General features: G+C 40.1%; 1 protein-coding gene and 1 long non-coding RNA gene across 5 annotated transcripts in view; both read right to left on the reverse strand.

Annotated features, from left to right (window-relative positions):
* The window catches only part of LOC115192512 (formin-binding protein 1-like), a 78,110-nt gene extending 63,408 nt beyond the window's left edge, over window positions 1–14,702 (reverse strand). For 2 of the 4 annotated variants that reach the window (XM_029751109.1, XM_029751107.1), the window contains exon 1: window positions 14,536–14,695. In XM_029751109.1, the coding sequence (XP_029606969.1) occupies window positions 14,536–14,559 (24 nt within the window). In that variant the 5' untranslated portion in view covers window positions 14,560–14,695. Of the gene's footprint in view, window positions 1–14,535 lie in introns of all 4 variants that reach the window. The other 2 variants (XM_029751110.1, XM_029751108.1) reach the window with 2 other exon arrangements.
* Window positions 3,409–3,657, reverse strand: LOC115192514 (uncharacterized). Its single transcript, XR_003877948.1, has 2 exons — window positions 3,568–3,657; window positions 3,409–3,533 (listed from the first exon to the last, which is right to left on the reverse strand). It is a non-coding gene; the product is annotated as an uncharacterized LOC115192514 (long non-coding RNA).
* Window positions 14,703–19,921: the final 5,219 nt, after the last annotated feature.

Raw genomic sequence — 19,921 nt, forward strand, 5'->3', positions numbered from 1 at the left:
AAGCAACATCTCAAGACATCAGTCAGGGAGTTAAAGCTTGGTCGCAAATGGGTCTTCCAAATGGACAATGACCCCAAGCATACTTCCAAAGTTGTGGCAAAATGGCTTAAGGACAACAAAGTCAAGGTATTGGAGTGGCCATCACAAAGCCCTGACCTCAATCCTATAGAAAATGTGTGGCCAGAACTGAAAAACCATGTGCGAGCAAGGAGGCCTACAAACCTGACTCAGTTACACCAGCTCTGTCAGGAGGAATAGGCCAAAATTCACCCAACTTATTGTGGGAAGCTTGTGGAAGGCTACCCAAAACATTTGACCCAAGTTGAACAATTTAAAAGGCAATGCTACCAAATACTAATTGAGTACATATACACTTCTGACCCACTGGGAATGTGATGAAAGAAAGAAATCATTCTCTCTACTATTATTCTGACATTTCACATTCTTAAAATAAAGTGGTGATCCTAACTGACCTAAGAGAGGGAATTTTTACTAGGATTAAATGTCAGGAATTGTGAAAAACTGAGTTTAAATGCATTTGGCTAAGGTGTATGTAAACTTCCGACTTCAACTGTATCACTTGAACTCTTGTGCTGCACCATATTCAGTAACTCTTTAAACCGGGCATAGTCTAATGTTGTAATTAACAAATAAAACAAGGTATGACCATGCATTTAACACATTGAATGGAGTTTGAGTACTGTCACGGCAAGTTATTGTGTGCCAAACAAACCCTGTCCTGGTGTCCCACTTCTGTTTTATTAATTTATGCTTTTGTTCCAAGAACTATGAGCATTTGGTAGCCATTGTTCTGCGAGCATGGAAAATGAATTTAGCTTTAGCATGGGCTCTCTGGGAGTGGGCTTGAGTTGTATAAGAGGGTAACTGAGTTTATTGTTCACTTACTCCCCATTTGTTTTTTACTGGGCCTCTTGCAGCTTGACTAATAGCTTGGGTCTGTTTACATGAAGTGTGAAAAAAATACATGAGAAAGCGGATCGCACCGTTTCACCATTTTGTTGACATGACAAAGCAATGTATTGCTTATTGACCAGATAAATACAGACTGAACCACGTAATCTAGGGGGGATTAAGTTGTGTGTGCCAAGATTCCAGGGAAGTTGTCGTTTTCAGACATTTATTCTAGCCTAGCTATTGATTCACAGGCTGTTGTTTTTCTTCCCAGACAGACAATGAGCCAAGTAGGAAGAAGGCGCGTGTAAGAAAGGAGAATTATCAGGCTGTGTTTTAGTGACCTGCATACTAACGTGTTGACTGGGAGTTGTTGCTGCTGTGGAACCATAGGACAGACAGGGGGTTGTTTGTATCCCAGGCAAAATGTCACTAAGGTGACACTTTAGTACACAATGTGCTTGGTTACCCTCCTCTGAAAGAAGACTGACTTTAAAAAAATATATAAATACAAGTCAGGTAGTGAACTTTCATGTACAAAAAATAAAAATACAAATAAAAAACTGACCCAGACTAGTCCCGAGTGTCAGGATCAGCCCATATCCTGCAGGCCAGGGTAGGCTACTAGATTCAGCTGCGGGACGATTTTTGTCAGAGCGAATGGTCAGGGTGCCAGAACATGATTATAATCATTGAACACAACTAAGCCCAAAAGGAGTTTGTTATTTTCAAATATAATCATTTCATACCTTGATAAAATTGAGGAACAATCATGCCACTTTTTTAAAAAATTCACGGGAATACGTGGGAACAGATTTCCTTAGTTAAACAAATTTTTAGCTGAATTCTTGGTGATTTAACTTTTTTTTCCTTCTAAAAACTTTGGTCCGCAGGCTGCATGTTGCAGGCTGTGTTTTACAAGACAATACTTTAGCAGTACAAGAAATGTATGCCTCATCTCCAGAAGTTAATTATTTAACAGAGTAGATTAGCCAAGCATGCCAGGCTCTTACTAACTAACCTACACTCTAGTTGACACAGTGACTCAGACTACTCGTAACGTTTCCATTTTTTTCCTCTCCATTTTAGTCATTTAGCAGACACTCTCATCCAGAGCGATTTACAGAAACAATTCGGCTTAAGTGCCTTGCTCAAGGGCATATTCAACAGACTGGATTTTACCTAGGTAGGCTCAGGGATTCGAACCGGCAACCTTTCGGTTATTGGCCCAACACTTTTAACCACTGGGCTACATGCCGCCCGCAGACTTGAATAAGATCTGCCAAATATTTATAGCATGTATGTCATGTTTCGAACTGTTGTGTAAAGTCAACATACGGTACATTTGGAAAGTATTCAGACCCCTTGACTTTTCCACTTTGTAACATTACAGCCTTATTTCTCAAATGGAAATGTATTTATTTTTTTATCCTCATTTTACAAACAATACCCCATAATGACAAAACAAAAAACTGACATACCTTATTTACATAGTATTCAGACCCTTTGCTATGAGACACGAAATTCAGCTCAGGTACATCCTGTTTCCATTGATCATCCTTGAGATGTTTCTACAACTTGGAGTCCACCTGTGGTAAATTCAATTTATTGGACATGATTTGGAAAGGCACACACGAGTCTATTTAAAAAAGGTCCCACAGTTGAAAGTGCATGTCAGAGCAAAAACCAAGCCATGAGGTTAAAGAAATTGTGCGTAGAGATCCGAGACAGGATTGTATCGAAGCACAGATCTGAGGGAAGGGTACTAAAAAAATGTCTGCAGCATTGAAGGTCCACAAGAACACTGGCTTCCATCATTCTTAAATGAAAGAAGTTCGGAACCACCAAGACTCTTCCTAGAGCTGGCCGCCCATTCTCCCCTGATTCTCCAATCAGGGGAGAATGGACATGGTCAGGGAGGTGAATCAATCAATCTAACATCTCTGGAGAGACCTGAAAATAGCTGTGCAGCAACGTTCCCCATCCAACCTGACAGAGCTTGAGAATAATAAATATATAAAATAGAGATTTTGTGTATGACTGAAGAAGACAAACGATCAATCACTTAGGAACAATTTCTTCTTGAAAATATATGGTCTAAGAGACATTTTTTTCAATACTGATATTTTCCTTGCCCCCCAAAAAGCGATACCGATATAAGCATTAAGCATTCTAGTACAGTTAAATACCCATGGACGCAGCGGTCTAAGTCACTGAATCTCAGTGCAAGAGGTGTCACTACAGTCCCTGGTTTGAATCCAGGCTGTACCACATCCGGCCGTGATTGGGAGTCCCATAGGGCAGTGCATAATTGGCCCAGCGTCGTCCGGGTTTGGCTGGGGTAGGCCGTCATTGTAAAAAATAATTTGTTCTCAACTGACTTGCCTAGATAAATAAAGGCTACACACACACAGAAAAAAATTGTTGGCATTTGTGTGTGTTTTACTGGTAATAGGGCCAATCAAAACCTATTTCTTTCACTTACATGCTGTGCTGTTTTATTGTTTATTTGTTCAGTCGTTTCATTCTCAACCAGGACGCCATTTGGGTCTTTGCGTGTCAAAAAATATACCATTTAACACTATTTGACGAGTCAAATAAGCTTGCTGACCAATCAGGACCTGAATATGACCGCACATCACATAATAATTTAACGCATTGATTCATTTTTACGTAGCCATTACACTATCACTCGTATTTCATATGTCACAACGATTCATCTGCTATGATGCTGGTAAAGTTGGCTCGCGCACCTACAGTGCTGGTCATTAAAAGAAAGCTAGTTAGCTCATGGATGCAAACAATGTTCTTCCCCAAAAACATAGCAAAACGACAAACTGAGTAGCTATAGTTAGCTAGCTAACTATATAGCTAGGTGTCATCTAAAATAACCCTAATTTATAAGACAGTTATTTATTTGATTAATGGTGGTTTGACCCATCTATGTGAAGCTAGTCACAATAAGGATTAGCCACAATAATGGACTTTGCGGTTAGCCTTCAAAATAAAAGTATGGCATAATACTATTTATATTCATTTGCACCACTGTCAAACTTTTATTTTGAAGGCTAACCGCAAATTCCACTATTGTGCCTAATCCTTATTGTGGCAAGCTTCACAACACATAACCTGGTGCGTTCGAGCCTCACTAGCCAGATGAAGCTAGCTGGCTGCTTATAACGTTAGCTTTGGGCAACAGGTTTAAGTAGCTGGCTGGCTATTTATTTTCATGAACTGAAGATCAATTTCAATAGGTGAACAACAAGTGGCAACCTAGCTAATAATTACTCACAACGATTCTTAAATCATTGCTAACAATAATGAAAATGATTGCAGTTTCTACTGGTCATTGTTTTCAGGCTGGTCGTATTGGTGCTAGCTAGGTACCAAGCTAAAGCTAGCTACCCCAGAAGTTGTGATCGAACAATTGATGCTTTATTACCAACGCGTTATTGTAAACACATCGTTCGTGGCCGGTGTTTGCAGACTTTTTTGTACAGCTTTGACAGTGCTACTGTATCTTTGACACAAAGACCCAAATGGTGTTCCATAGTATGCATGTCGTGTAGCTAATAGCAGTGATGCTATAGCTGTGCAACTCCGGTAGGGTAACATCTGAAAAATAGCGCATTTGGTAGTGTGTACCAGTGCTCAACCAGTCGGCGAAAGCCAACATCCCCCAGGACAGAGAACGGTTGATTGTCAAGGGCAATGAATTCCATTATCTTGGCTTTAACGGATTTCGCCTTTGAGTTGTCTCGCTGACATTTTCTTACCTTTTCAAATGACTGCTCGACTTGTTGACTGCTCGATCCACACAGCAGACATTGTGGGCTAGTTTAGGAATGCTGTCTTGCACATACAGCGCAAAATTTTACGCGGTGTCATTATGTCACGTTATATAGGTATGCACGATAGCCTTGACATCGGTTTTGCACATCGGAGTTAAACTAGACATCGGGCCGATACCGATGTTGGCATTTTTAGCTAATATCGTCCGATTCCGATATATGTATATATCGTAATCCCTACTCTCTATGTATCCCCTCTTGAATGCGCATTCTTCTGTTTCTTACATAGCAGGTTTAAAAGAAACGCATACCGGACAAGTTTAGCAACGCAATGGATTATGGTGATTGTAGTTAGTTTAGCACAGAAAACCTGGTAATTATGTAGAACATTGGCCTGTTGGAAACTACAACTCCCTAATACAATCACACTGTTTGGGCATATGATCAGATTTTTCTCTAGAGAAACTGCAGTGCAATGAGAGCATTGAGCTCAGAAAGAAAAACTACCAAAATGGAATTCAAATAATTGAACCAACATCTGTCAATTAGTTGTTTAAAAAAACAAAAATGACCGACATTCCGGTTAAATCGCTCAGCCGCACCAGAGGCATATGGGGACAAAGTCTCATACACTCATAATCTGAGACACTTTCACACGCACCACTGGTGTCTCCTCTACTCGGTTTACCCAGCAGAGAGATGTTTTAAAGCTCTGCTTACCGGTCAAAGTCACCTTGAAATTGGGTGGGGGCGATATGAGCCCCTTGTATTGAATGGGACAGGAAGAGAAGAAGGGGGAGATGCAGGCCTCACGGTCTGCCGCCCCCCCATCCCATCAGCCCATCCTCCTGGGCAGACCCCCGAGTTCGACCGATTAATTGGAATGGCCGATTAATTAGGGCCGCTTTCAAGTGTTCATAACAATCGGAAATCTGCATTTTTGGATGCCGATTTGGCCGATTTTTTTTATTTTTAATTTACACTTTTTTTTTTATACCTTTATTTAAGGAATCTTCTCAGGTTTTTGCCTGCCATATGAGTTCTGTTATACTCACAGACACCATTCAAACAGTTTTAGAAACTTTAGGGTGTTTTCTATCCAAAGCCAATAATTATATGCATATTCTAGTTACTGGGTAGGAGTAGTAACCAGATTAAATCGGGTACGTTTTTTATCCGGCCGTGTAAATACTGCCCCCTAGCCCTAACAGGTTAACATAATCACTAGTTAACTACACATGGTTGATGATATTACTAGTTTATCTAGCGTGTCTTGCGTTGCATATAATCGATGTGGTGCCTGTTAATTTCTCATTGAATCACAGCCTACTTGATGCGTGATGATTTAACAAGCGCATTTACGAAAAAAAGCACTCATTGCACCAATGTACCTAACCATAAACATCAATGCCTTTCTTTAAAATCAATACACAAGTATATATTTTTAAACCTGCATATTTAGTTAATATTGCCTGCTAACATGAATTTCTTATAACTAGGGAAATTGTCTCACTTCTCTTGCATTCCATGCAAGCAGTCAGGGTATATGCAGCAGTTTGGGCCGCCTGGCTCATTGCGAACTGTGTGAAGTCCATTTATTCCTAACAAGGGCCGTAATTAATTTGCCAGAATTGTACATAATTAAGACATAACATTGAAGGTTGTGCAATATTTAGAATTTGGGATGCTATCGTTAGATGAAATACGGAACGGTTCCGTATTTCACTGAAAGAATAAACGTTTTGTTCTCGAAATGATAGTTTGCGGATTCGACCATTTTAATGACCAAAGGCTCGTATTTCTGTGTGTTATTATGTTATAATTAAGTCTATGATTTGATAGAGCAGTCTGACTGAGCGATGGTAGGCACCAGCAGGCTCATAAGCATTCATTCAAACAGCACTTTCGTGCGTTTGCCAGCAGCTCTTCGCAATGCTTCAAGCATTGTGCTGTTTATGACTTCAAACCTATCAACTCCCGAGATTAGGCTGGTGTAACCCATGTGAAATGGCTAGCTAATTAGCGGGGTGCGCGCTAATAGCGTTTCAAACGTCACTCGCTCTGAGACTTGGAGTAGTTGTTCCCCTTGCTCTGCATGGGTAACGCTGCTTCGAGGGTGGCTGTTGTCGATGTGTTCCTGGTTCGAGCCCAGGTAGGAGCGAGGAGAGGGACGGAAGCTATACTGTTACACTGGCAATACTAAAGTGCCTATAAGAACATCCAATAGTCAAAGGTATATGAAATACAAATCGTATAGAGAGAAATAGTCCTATAATAACTATAACCTAAAACTTCTTACCTGCGAATATTGAAGACTCATGTTAAAAGGAACAACCAGCTTTCATATGTTATCATGTTCTGAGCAAGGAACTTAAATGTTAGCTTTTTTACATGGCACATATTGCACTTTTACTTTCTCCAACACTTTGTTTTTGCATTATTTAAACCAAATTGAACATGTTTCATTATTTATTTGAGGCTAAATAGATTTTATTGATGTATTATATTAAGTTAAAATAAGTGTTCATTCAGTATTGTTGTAATTGTCATTATAACAAATAAATAAAATAAAAACCGGCCGATTAATCGGCATCGGCTTTTTTTGGTCCTCCAATAATCGGCATTGGGAAATTATAATCGGTCGACCTCTATTTTTGGGACCATGCGTTGAATGAGGATAAAGGTGGAGAGATGGTGTTCTCTTAAGATGTCTTGGCACAGTTTGGATAAAAAAAACAGATTTAAAACAAATTTGTAGAATCATGTTAATATTGTTACATTTTTGTTTTCAGCCAAGCCTAGTTTTTTATTATTTTTTTTATTATTTTTTAAATGGCACTTTACACCTTTCCTGCACAGTACAACCCCAGGGTAATGAGTGCAATCCAACAGAGATTTACACACAATTACATTGTTGTACCTTTTAATACACTCTGCTGGCACTGTCTATGTCCTTTGACAATCACATTGAAAACACAGCTGCTGGGTTCTTCCTGTTGTGCTGGTGCGCTCTGTAAATGTGACCCCACTCTCATCCCTGCAACTCTTCTCATCCCAAAATGGATTTTATATGCCATGTAACCTCAATTTCTATGCTCTTTCATACATTCCCTTTTTTAAGCTTATCAGCAACATGTAACCTAGCCATACAGTTGAAGTCGGAAGTTTACATAAACTAGTTTTAATAACACTAACCTAAGTGTTTCAACCACTCCACAAATTTCTTGTTAACAAACTATAGTTTTGGCAAGTAGGTTAGGACATCTACTTTGTGCCTGACAAGTAATTTTTCCAACAATTGATTACAGACAGATTATTTCATTTATAATTCACTGTATCCCAATTCCAGTGGGTCAGAATACACTAAGTTGACTGTGCCTTTAAACAGCTTGGAAAATTCCAGAAAATTATGTCATGGCTTTAGAAGCTTCTGATAGGCTAATTGACCTAATTTGAGTCAATTGGAGGTATACATGTGGCTGTATTTCAAGGCCTACCTTCAAACTCAGTGCCTCTTTGCTTGACATCATGGGAAAATCAAAAGAAATCAGACAAGACCGCAGAAGAAAATATTGTAGCCCTCCACAAGTCTGCTTCATCCTTGGGAGCAATTTCCAAACACCTGAAGGTACCACCTTCATCTGTACAAACAATAGTATGCAAGTATAAACACCATGGGACCACGCAGCCATCATACCGCTCAGGAAGGAGACGCATTCTGTCTCCTAGAGATGAACGTACTTTGGTGCGAAAAGTGCAAATCAATCCCAGAACAGCAAAGGACCTTGTGAAGATGCTGGAGGAAACAGGTACAAAATGATCTATATCCACAGTAAAACGAGTCCTATATCGACATAACCTGAAAGGCCTCTCAGCAAGGAAGAAGTCCCTGCTCCAAGGTTGCAAGATTGAATCCCCGAGCTGACAAGGTAAAAATCTGTCATTCTGCCCCTGAACAAGGCAGTTAACCCACCGTTCCTAGGCCGTCATTGAAAATAAGAATGTGTTCTTAACTGACTTGCCTAGCTAAAAAATATATATAAAAAAAATAATAAATAGGCAAATCGGTGGCCAAAAATACCAATTACCAATTATGAAAACTTGAAATCGGCCCTAATTAATCGGCCATTCCGATTAATCGGTCGACCTCTACCCCAAAATCACAGATTAAGGGGAAATCACAGACAGGAGATTGCCATGCCATGTAGACAAACACCAGTATTTTCACACTGCAAAATAAAATAACTTCAGCTGAGATTTTCAGTTTGGTCAATGCCCCATTGTTTTAATCCTATCAGCAATGGATTTGAAATGTGTGCTCATGTAAAACCATTATCTTTGCTCCTGACTGGAAATGGATCAGAGACAAAATAAATATGCTGGGTCATGGTGAACCATGGCCTCAGTCAGCCTTCAATTGATGTGACCAGATCTCAAACTTGATAGAATTAAGTACCAAATACAGACCAACTACAGCCTACTCATTAGTCATTATCCAGTCTTCATTCACCATGGTTGTTATTGGAAGGAAGCCTTGAAAGCCCCTCTGTGAGGCAGGCTGGCAGCACCGCCAGACTGGCAGGGAGAGAGTTTAGCTCTAATCTTGGCCAGTTGGCCTCACCTGATTTAACCCCATGTTGTCCAGATTAACACTAAGGAAGCCTGGACAAAGGAGGTCCACCAGCCAACCCACAAACCATAGGAGGAACTGAGCAACCCAGAATGTGAATCATCTTTTTAACAAGCTATTACAGGTAGGCATAGTCTACATTATTCAGAGGACATGGGATTGCCCTATCAGAGAGAGAGAAATATATAAAAGACGTATGGCTGTAAACCAGCTGAATACCACAAATTGATGCTCTGAAAATCTGCATTAGGGCTTGAAACATCTGCCAAAAAGTGCCTACTAATCCTATAATGGAGAAGGAGTTCAAGTTGTCAAAAACATGACAGAATCCCAAGGCCAGGATGATGATTCTGCCCAGCCTGGAGGATTAGCACTAATTAAACTGTCTTAGACTGTGCGCTGCTGTTTCTGTGACTCCGTTCTTAAAGCTCTGACCGCCAGTGAGGCGTTACAATGCACCGTCTGGGTAGGAGACGCACGCTGCGTCTGGATAGCATGCGCAGCATCCCCCCCCCATAGTAAGAACCCATCTTAGACCTCCCTAATAATCACTAAAGAAAAATGGTCTGTCTGATCATTATGACAGGTTATGGCTTATTTACCTTGTAAAAAGCAAAGACTCCAAAGACAGTCCAGGGCAGGCTATGACAAGAGGCAAATTATAGGGCCTAGGGGATGGAGCACAAGTAGCTACGCTAAATAGCTTCATACGGTCTGAAAATAAAAAGGTATGAGGACACCACTTCTGAGTGTGTGACATATAAAACAGTGCAACATGAGGTTGCTATCAGAGAAATCCCCTGACAGTATCTCTAAAAACATACAGTATGTCAGCTTGCGAAACAAGTGTAGACAAATCAGGTTAAGCCATCATAAACCACAACAAACTCTTTCCTTCAATATTAGGTCCAATGGCCTGACATGCCTCAGCCAATGACCTATACTATTTACCATAAACTGCACAACTAAAAGCTCAAACGTGACCAATGGATTTACACGGTAAATCTGTGCAGATTAAGCAAAACAAAAATAAACAAATGCATGCAATCCAACGCTGTAGGCACTCGACATGCAGTAGTGCCGCCACCTATCAAATCCCTGTTTGCTTGTGATTCCTCCTGATATACCGCTCATTGATTGTTTAACCACATTTTCTTTTGTTTTGTCCTGTGTAATTTACCTGGGCAGGGCAGCATTTCCCCTCAATGTTCCCAGTCTTCCCCTGGGAATATATGGGAACACACGTTACGCACCAAACCCTCTGTCTCCACGACCCTGTCTACCTCCCTCCACTCCCTCCCTGCTCAACACCTCCCTGAGCCATACCTGCTAGCACAACTTCTCTTTATTAAAGACGACATCCACCCACACACTCCCCTATACAATCCTGTGATATCACACCCCTCTACTCACTGAAGAGAAGGATTATGTCGGGTGCTGTGAACTGAATGCAATGGCAGGTCTCAGCTGTGATTCAACATCTGTGTCCTTAATTGAACTCAAACTCTGTCACTTTTCATTGCACAAAACGACAAGCCAGACTTTAACAACATATCCCTTCCTGTTAACAGCTGTTGCAGTCAACAGAACATAACCTAGCCTATAAGACATCTGTTATGAAAAGGAATGCTAGAATAACTGTTGATAGCCTGTGTGCTCAGCATGGTAACATTTTGTAGACACAATGCTTCCATTCACAAACCATCTCCAGTGGATCAGTCTCAGTCAGTTAGCTGGTGGGGACATGCCAACCCCATGTAATAAGATGTGTTAGTCTCAGGCTTTAGGTCTCAAAGCCATGGATGAATGCCAACATGCCAGGCAGACAGATAGTACTTTGACATGTGAACAGATAAATGTGTAATGCACACATATGGCCTACAGTAACAGTCCATCAGAGCCTAAAATCATGTCAATATCACACCTGTCATTCCTTCACTACAGACAGGCCCAGATGTGTTTTTTTGCATCATTGCAATGTGGTTAATTTCCTTTCCGAATACTCTGAGTACGCTTACATGCACACTAATAATTCGATATTAAACTGATTATGGCAGTAGGCCGAGTATGGCGTTAGTCATGTAAACACCTTATCTTCAGATTTAAGAGTAAAACAATATGTAATGAGCATTTTGAATCAAGTTGGTGCCCGTATAGCACACAGTTAAAATGTAAGGGCCTAACACATGCAGCCAGACAATCAGACTATGCCCGCACGGTCGATTAATTAAGGCCGATTTCAAGTTTTCATAACAATCGGTACTCTGCCTTTTTTGACACCGATTACATTGCAACACACGACGAGACTGTATCAGGCTGACCACCTGTTACGCGAGTGCAGCATCAAAAGGACCTTGTGGCTGCAAGGTGCCAAGGTAAGTTGCTAGCTAGCATTAAACTTATCTTATAAAAAACTATCAATCACATAATCACTAGTTAACCTAGTAATATCATCAACCACGTGTAGTTAACTAGCTTGTCCTGCGTTGCATATAATCAACGCGGTGCCTGTTAATTTATCATCGAATTTCAGCCTACTTCAACTTCACCAAACGGGTGATGATTTAACAAAAGCGCATTTGCGGGAAAAAAGCACTATCGTTGCACAAATGTATCTAACCATAAACAATGCCTTTCTTAAAATCAATACACAGAAGTATATTTTTTTGAACCTGCAAATTCATGTTAGCAGGCAATATTAACTAGGGAAACGTACTTCTCTTGCATTCAGTGCGAGTCGGGGTATATGCAGCAGTTTGTGCCACCTGGCTCGTTGCGAACTGTGTGAAGACCATTTCTTCCTAACAAAGACCGTAATTAATTTGCCAGAATTGTACATAATTATGACATAACATTGACGGTTGTGCAATGTAACAGCAATATTTAGACTTATGGATGCCACCCGTTCAATAAAATACAGAACGGTTCCGTATTTCACTGAAAGAATAAACGTTTTGTTTTTGAAATTATATTTCCAGATTTTACCATATTAATGACCAAAGGCACGCATTTGTGTGTTTATTATATTAGAATTAAGTTTATGATTTCATATTTGATAGAGCAGTCTAACTGAGCGGTGGTAGGCAGCAGCAAGCTGGTAGGCATTCATTCAAACAGCACTTTACAGCTCTTAGCAATGCTTGATTCACAGCGCTGTTCATGACTTCAAGTCTATCAACTCCAGAGATTAGGCTGGCAATACTAAAGTGCGTATAAGAACATCCAATAGTCAAAGGTATATGAAATACAAATGGTATAGAGAGAAGTAGTCGACGTGTCATAATTCTTATAATAACTACAACCTAAAACTTCTTAACTGGGGATATTGAAGACTCATGTTAAAAAGGAACCACCAGCTTTCATATGTTCTCATGTTCTGAGCAAGGAATTTAAACTTTAGCTTTTTTGCATGGCACATATTGCACTTTTACAACACCGTGTTTTTGCATTATTTAAACCAAATTGAACATGTTTCATTATTTATTTGAGACTAAATTGATTTTATTTATGTATTATATTAAGTTAAAATAAGTGTTCATTGTTCAATCAGTATTGTTGTAATTGTCATTATTACAAATAAATATCTGAAACTATTTTTAATTTAATAAAAAAAAATAGGCTGATTAATCGTTTTTTTTGGTCCTCCAATAAATCGGTATCGGTGTTAAAATCATAATCGGTCAACCTCTAAAATCAAGGCTAATGTGTTTACAGCACAAATCAAAATATTTGAATTGCAGAAGGTTGGCCAAATTATGCATTTTACAGCCAGGTGCAGTAGGTTAGGTTCATGAGACCTTTATCATACATACAGCTCTTGCAATCAAGCAGTAAGAGCCTCAAACTGAACTGTAGGCTATTGCCCGAATATACATACTTTACTCTTCAGGGCACAGACATGCTTTTGAGACTTAATTTAGCAGTAACAGAATCATTCAGGAAAAAACATAGTAAATATACATGTTATCAACAAAACAGGTTCAATGTTCATCATACTGAAGTGAACCCATATAAGTCACATGTTGAATAAAGCTTCAATATATTGTTCTCTTCCCTCAAACTACATACCAGTGCAGTTCTCTCTATCAATGTTAGATGTCAATGTAATTGGAATGAAACAGGCTCATCACTTCTTTGACTAGCTATCATGTTGGCAGAGGCACTGCAGTCTTCACAACTATACATTTAGAATGATTAGGGGGAGAAGCTGCCCCATTGGTAGGATACTGGTGGTGACCAAACGTTTTATGGGCAACACCCATGTAACTGGAATACTTCAATGTCCCCGGTGAGGAATATTTTAATAGGTGAAGATTATGTTCTCACTAACAAAAAAACATGGAACAGATTTTTTCTGCAGTAACATGGTAGCTAGATATAGTCACTAAAATAATTTGGACGATAAACCGCTTGGGCAAGCCGGGTGATGTAGCCAGGGGCCTGGCTGTCAGAGGGCAAGCCAGACCAGAAAGAACATGACAAAGACCGTACCTGGAATAAGCCCCCCCACGTCTGTTCAATGGGTGGGTCGTTTTTTGTTATATTTGGGAGAAGAAAAATGCTTGATTTCCTCAAGTCTACTATTGTTTAACTATTTGACTTGCGCAATCTCCTTGCATACTGGGAACAATGCTGGTCAAGCAGCTTGAAGAGTCACTCAGACCCAGCGAGGAAACAGCCAGAAATAAATATAAACTCGAGCTTTAAAACCAAGTTAAACGAAATGTGTACGTGCATTGTTTCATGCGGGTAGCCATAAGATCCATAAAAGCATTGAGAGAAAATAGTACAGGGGGTTACTTGCGGTACCCTCCTGTCTCCACCTTTTTTTGGGGATAGCTAACGTTAGCTAGCTTGCTAGTCTGTGTGAACTAAGAGAGGGTGTGATAGACTCCCTATTCAAACATAAAACAATAACTGATAAATCAAGCGCCTGTTAGAGACAGTGTTGTGATAACAAGTACTAGACAAAGATACGCAAATTATCCCCTTTGCCTGGCGGACATTTCTACACGCCTTGCCTATTGTTTACCGTCTGTAGTACTATGGTAAAGGTGCATGCCAGGCTTAGCTGGCTAGCAGCTTACACAATGCTAAGGTAACCGAGCACCTTCATCGAATTCGTGCTAAATTTTGGCATGCGTGTTATCCACACAAGAACAAAGAAGAGAGCAACATGGTTTATACCAAAAGCAAACTTACCCAAAGCTCCGTTCCCCAAGCCATTGTGGACTCCCCTGGTTGCTAAACCCCCAGATTGTCAGTGTATTCCCCGCTCAAAACTCGCCAATGTTGCGTTTCCAATCGTCTGCCGTCGTCTGTGGTGCTCAGTCCTGAAGAGCTGTCTAAATTCAGCTCTAGCGAAGGAAGTTGGGATCTAGGATTCAGAGAACCGGGAGGTTCAGGTTCGCCAATAAAATGTTAAATGCATGCATGTTATTCCTTATTATTTAGTAATCAACAAAATAGTTATAGAACTTTAATTCAACACATAAAATAATTAAATTAGCTATTCTAGAACTATGCTAGAACTATGCTGATGCACGGTATTTTTTTAATTCCAAAAATTTGGTGGGAAGAGGAAGACTTTCTGAATAAATTGTATCATCAATTCATTAATTTTGTTGAAATATTCATATTAGCTGCGGAAAAATGAATATTAGCTGCTATCGACCATTTGATCAGTTGTCACAACAATCACTGATGATTTGGTTAGAATAATTTTGCCTCAAAAGTTATCCACAATAAGTAATTAACCTTTCATTTATTTAACTCTTACTGTTGAATATAATTAATGTATAAATATACATTTAGTGGGCAATGTCAGGAGACTAATGCCACCTTTTTTTAAATGATTTGCACCTACGGCTATGAGTTCTGCGATTGATAAACAAGCTTAATCTGTTTTATTGATTAGTAAATGGCGCCATTTAGTGGTATGTATGGGGTACAGGCCAATCAGATAGGCGCATTAAGGGATCCTTTTTATTTCTGTCAAGACGTTAATCGTGTAACACCTATAGGCGAAGTTATTTTGTAAACACGTCTAATATATCTTACGCAGCTAAATGATCATGTACAGTTGCCTATCAATGTAAGTAGCTACTTCTCTGCACACAGTCCAAATTATTTGTCATATTGATGATATGTCTGTCTACTGTAAATATCAGTAGTTGGTTTTATATTCACACTTTCGGACATTCAACAGACATTCACAGAACAGCGCAAACTGGCTCTAACCAGAATAGAAAGAAGAGTGGGAGGCCCCGGTGCACAACTGAGCAAGAGGACAAGTACATTAGTGTCTAGTTTGAGAAACAGATGCCTCACAAGTCCTCAACTGGCAGCATCATTGAATAGTACCCGCAAAACACCAGTCTCAATGTCAACAGTGAAGAGGCGACTCCGGGATGCTGGCCTTCTATATATATTACCATGGGTATTGCAAGATACTAGAGGGTGGATAACAAAAAAAGCATTAATATAAGAAGATAGATGGTACATGTTTTGTTTTTGGGCTAAATGCATACATTATGATTTGCCTCTGAACTGTATATGAACCTTGGAACTAGTATTCTACTGGCACTAACCATTAAAAACTTGGACTTCAACCAGGCTGTCCCTATGCTATTTGCTCTCTTTCTCTTTTAAACTGCTAGCACAAAGCCTATGTGAAAATTTGTTTTTTCACAAAAGATCATGAAAAAATATATAAACTGGCCCAAATCAGCTCTACATAATTCAGCAGGGAGGTGTGCAACTACCACACATTATACCCATTATACCAGTGTAGAAACTATGTCACCTTCATAGGTATTACCAAAACCCTTTCAATTCACATTCCTTACAGAAATAACTATTTACAAACCTTTTAAAATATTCCAGAAAGACAGTGGTCTTAGAATGGTATTTATACTTTAAAATACATGTTTTATGTGAATGAATATGGATGAAAGAATTCTGCCAGTGTTTTAATGTCCTAGTTTCATCTTTTTTCTTTACCTCCAACTCTATATATCCAAGTGAGCCTATGAGGACCTTGGGGATCAGATTTACCATTATACCCATTGATCAAACGTATAACAGACAGACACTGCTCAAAGGAGTTGTTTGTGATTTCTATACTCAGTTGCCACTTTATTAGGTTCAACACCATATTCACAAAAATAAATTGCTCCTACATACACCAAGTCCAGTGGTCTTGGCTTGCTAGACACTAAAGCATGCAGAGAAGTATTCAGGTTTTCTGTTACTGTTTGTTTGAACTTTAGAATGTGCAAAATGACAGCACAGTCTGTGATGGTCTTTTGTAACTCAGAAAAATTCCCAAACTGTTTTTTAAATAATTCCAACACTCAGCTTGTAGTGACTGTATTAAACTCCAACTGGACTTAAAAACTTGAATAGTCTATCTCCTTTCCCAGTTTCATCAACTGTTTTGAATTCACACTGTTCCAGATGCAAAGGGGGTTGTACCTAATAAAGTGATCACTGACCACTGTATCTATAGACTTTCCAGAATGTGTTCTGGGAATACCCAGGGTATTAAACATTTGGCTGTAAGTGTTGAACAGCTAAATCTATTACCTCAGGAACAAAGCCTGAAAAAGAAATACTGATACTGGAAAATACATTTTGGGAGGTATAATGTACTTTGATATAGTTTGATGTACCTGCTGTAGTTGTTGTAATTCATATTACATATATTTCTAAATCCCACATGGTGATCTCATGGAGCCTTTCTGTTTTTATGTTTTAGCCATTAGGGGGAGGTGTTATTTTTATTCTGCATTAGGCTAACAGGAAATACAGAAAAAAGGAGGGAAATTCTCAGACTTACAGTAGATTACAACAAGGTTGACTAGGTGTTTTCAAGGTAAACTTTTGGCTCCAATGGGTCATGTAAAGCAGAAAGACGATCTTTGGGGAACCCTTTGCTACAGGGTGTGGGAAGGGGGCAAAGCACAGACAATGTAGTATGCAACTGCGAGGGACAGATTTTGTCTTTGAAGCACAACCTTTAGAACGATGGGTTCCAGAATGCGTCTTTAAATATGTCAACAATGCACAAAAATGTGGTTCTCTTTTTTTTTCCCAGACTTCAATGCGAAACAAGACTGCTCAATGTGTGCTTTGCATCATTCAGAGAAAACTGATGATCATCTGACCAACTGGGTTTGTCTTTGTGTAATATAACAGTAGGCTATGAAATCTCATGTAGTTTCATCCTTCAAGACATTTAGAAGTATAAAACTTTGTCTTGAAACTCTTTTATCGGGGTTATCCTTGTGTTATTGCTAGGGTTGTACATTTTGGGAAATATTCAGAGGTGGCCACCAATTTTTCAACCCTTGTATTGGTCAGCCTGTTGCATGCTTTGGTGTGTGTGTTCCCAAACAAGGACCAGTTGCGCTCTGAGGCGTTTGATGTTGGTGGGATTTGGAGGATGATGGAAGCAACAGGGGAAAGAGCCTCAGATCCACAAAGTCCCTTCCACCAGGTGGCTGATGAGATCTGTTGGCACGACTGCCATATTGCATCTCCATCCCAAAGCCCTTGGTCGGAAGTGTACTTTGCCAGACTGCCAAGAACCTTGCCCTCATCCAGGCCAAGGTGGCGAGACACGGTAGTGATGACACCATAGGCCTTGTTGATCTCTGCACCAGACAGGATGCTCTTGCCAGCATACTTGGGGTCCAACATGTATGCTGCGGCGTGTATAGGCTTCAGGCAGAAGTCTTCACGCATTTTGATGTATTTCATAACTGCAGTTTCCTCTGCTTGGAGCAACAATGAAGTGGGTAGGGCAGTTCGGATTTATTCTCTTACATCTGCATGCAGAGTCTGAACATCAGACAGGATGGCAATGTCTCCCTCAATCCGAGCAATGGCTACTGCTATAGGTTTCAGGAGTTTCAGGCTGCTTACCACTTTCTCCCAAAATACAGCATCCAGGAGGATCCTCTTGATGGGGCTGTCCATATTGGCAGACTGAGATATGGCAATCTCTTGGAGAGACTCCTTCCCCTCCAGGAGACTGTCAAACATGATGACAACACCAACCCAATGGGTGTTGCTGGGCAGCTTCAATGTGGTGCTCTTATTCTTCTCTCTTTGCTTGGTGAGGTAGATTGCTTCTATAACTTGATGACCTTTCACATACCTAACCATTTCCTTGGCTCTCTTGTAGAGTGTATCCATTGTTTTCAGTGCCATGATGTCCCTGAGGAGCAGATTCAATGCATGAGCAGCACAGCCAATGGGTGTGATGTGAGGGTATGACTCCTCCACTTTAGACCAAGCAGCCTTCATGTTCACAGCATTGTCTGTCACCAGTGCAAAAACCTTCTGTGGTCCAAGGTCATTGATGACTGCCTTCAGCTCATCTGCAATGTAGAGACCGGTGGGTCTGTTGTCCCTGGTGTCTGCGCTCTTGTAGAATACTGGTTGAGGAGTGGAGATTATGTAGTTAATTATTCCTTGCCCACAAACATTCGACCACCCATCAGAGATGATTGCAATAAAGTCTGCTTTCTCTATGATTTGCTTGACCTTCACTTGAACTCTGTTGATCTCTGTATCCAGCAAATTAGTAGATAAAGCATGTCTGGTTGGAGGGGGTTATGCTGGGCGAAGAACGTTCGGAAATCTCTTCCAATGCACATTGCCTGTGAGCATCTGTAATGCGTCTGTGTGTAGCTGGTGAGATGAGTCAGGCGCAGGACAGCAGATATGAGTAATGAAAGCAATTTTACTCAATAATAAAACGATACACGTCGCATAAATACAAGGCCACAAATACGGACCGCAATACAATAAACAATTACTCACAAACAACAATGGGGGAACAGAGGGTTAAATAATGAACAAGTAATTGGGGAATTGAAACCAGGTGTGTAAGACAAAGGCAAAACAAATGGAAAATGAAAAGTGGATAGGCGATGGCTAGAAGCCCGGTGACGTTGACCGTCGAACGCCGCCCGAACAAGGAGAGGGACCGACTTCGGCGGAAGTCGTGACAGCATCAGAGGTGAACCAGTTGCATACACAGCTCAAGCAAGACATTCATAAGCATTTCTCTGACAACTTTCCTCCATTGAGTCAAAAAAACGTCTGATTCCAGGAGGACCATGAGCTGTTGAGGTGTCTGATTCATCATTTTCACCTCGAATAGAAGTAGAGGGACTTTTGTCAGAGGTTGCTTGTTGTGAGCACTGAGGGAACTTTATTGACTTGGCCAGGTGATTCTGCATTCTGCATTCTTCACATATGATTTGGCACAGTATTTGCAAATGTTCACAGCTTTTCCTTCTACATTAGCTGCAGTGAAATGTCTCTACACATCAGATAGTGCTCGTGGCAGTTTCCTGTAAAGATTATATATATATATATATATGTATGTATTTTTTTTTTAAACCCAAATACAATTCCATGTAAAGATAAATAGATAAGCAGTTAGATTAAACAACTCTTTTGTAGATAAATGTTTTTAAATGAAACATGTATGGAAACAGGTGAATTAACACTTCTCGGTTAGCAAGCTCAAGCAAGCTAAACCCCACATGGTAGCAAAAACTAACTAGCAGAA

The sequence above is a fragment of the Salmo trutta genome, chromosome 4 (genome assembly GCF_901001165.1).
Source record: "Salmo trutta chromosome 4, fSalTru1.1, whole genome shotgun sequence".
Classification (NCBI taxonomy): Eukaryota; Metazoa; Chordata; class Actinopteri; order Salmoniformes; family Salmonidae; genus Salmo; species Salmo trutta.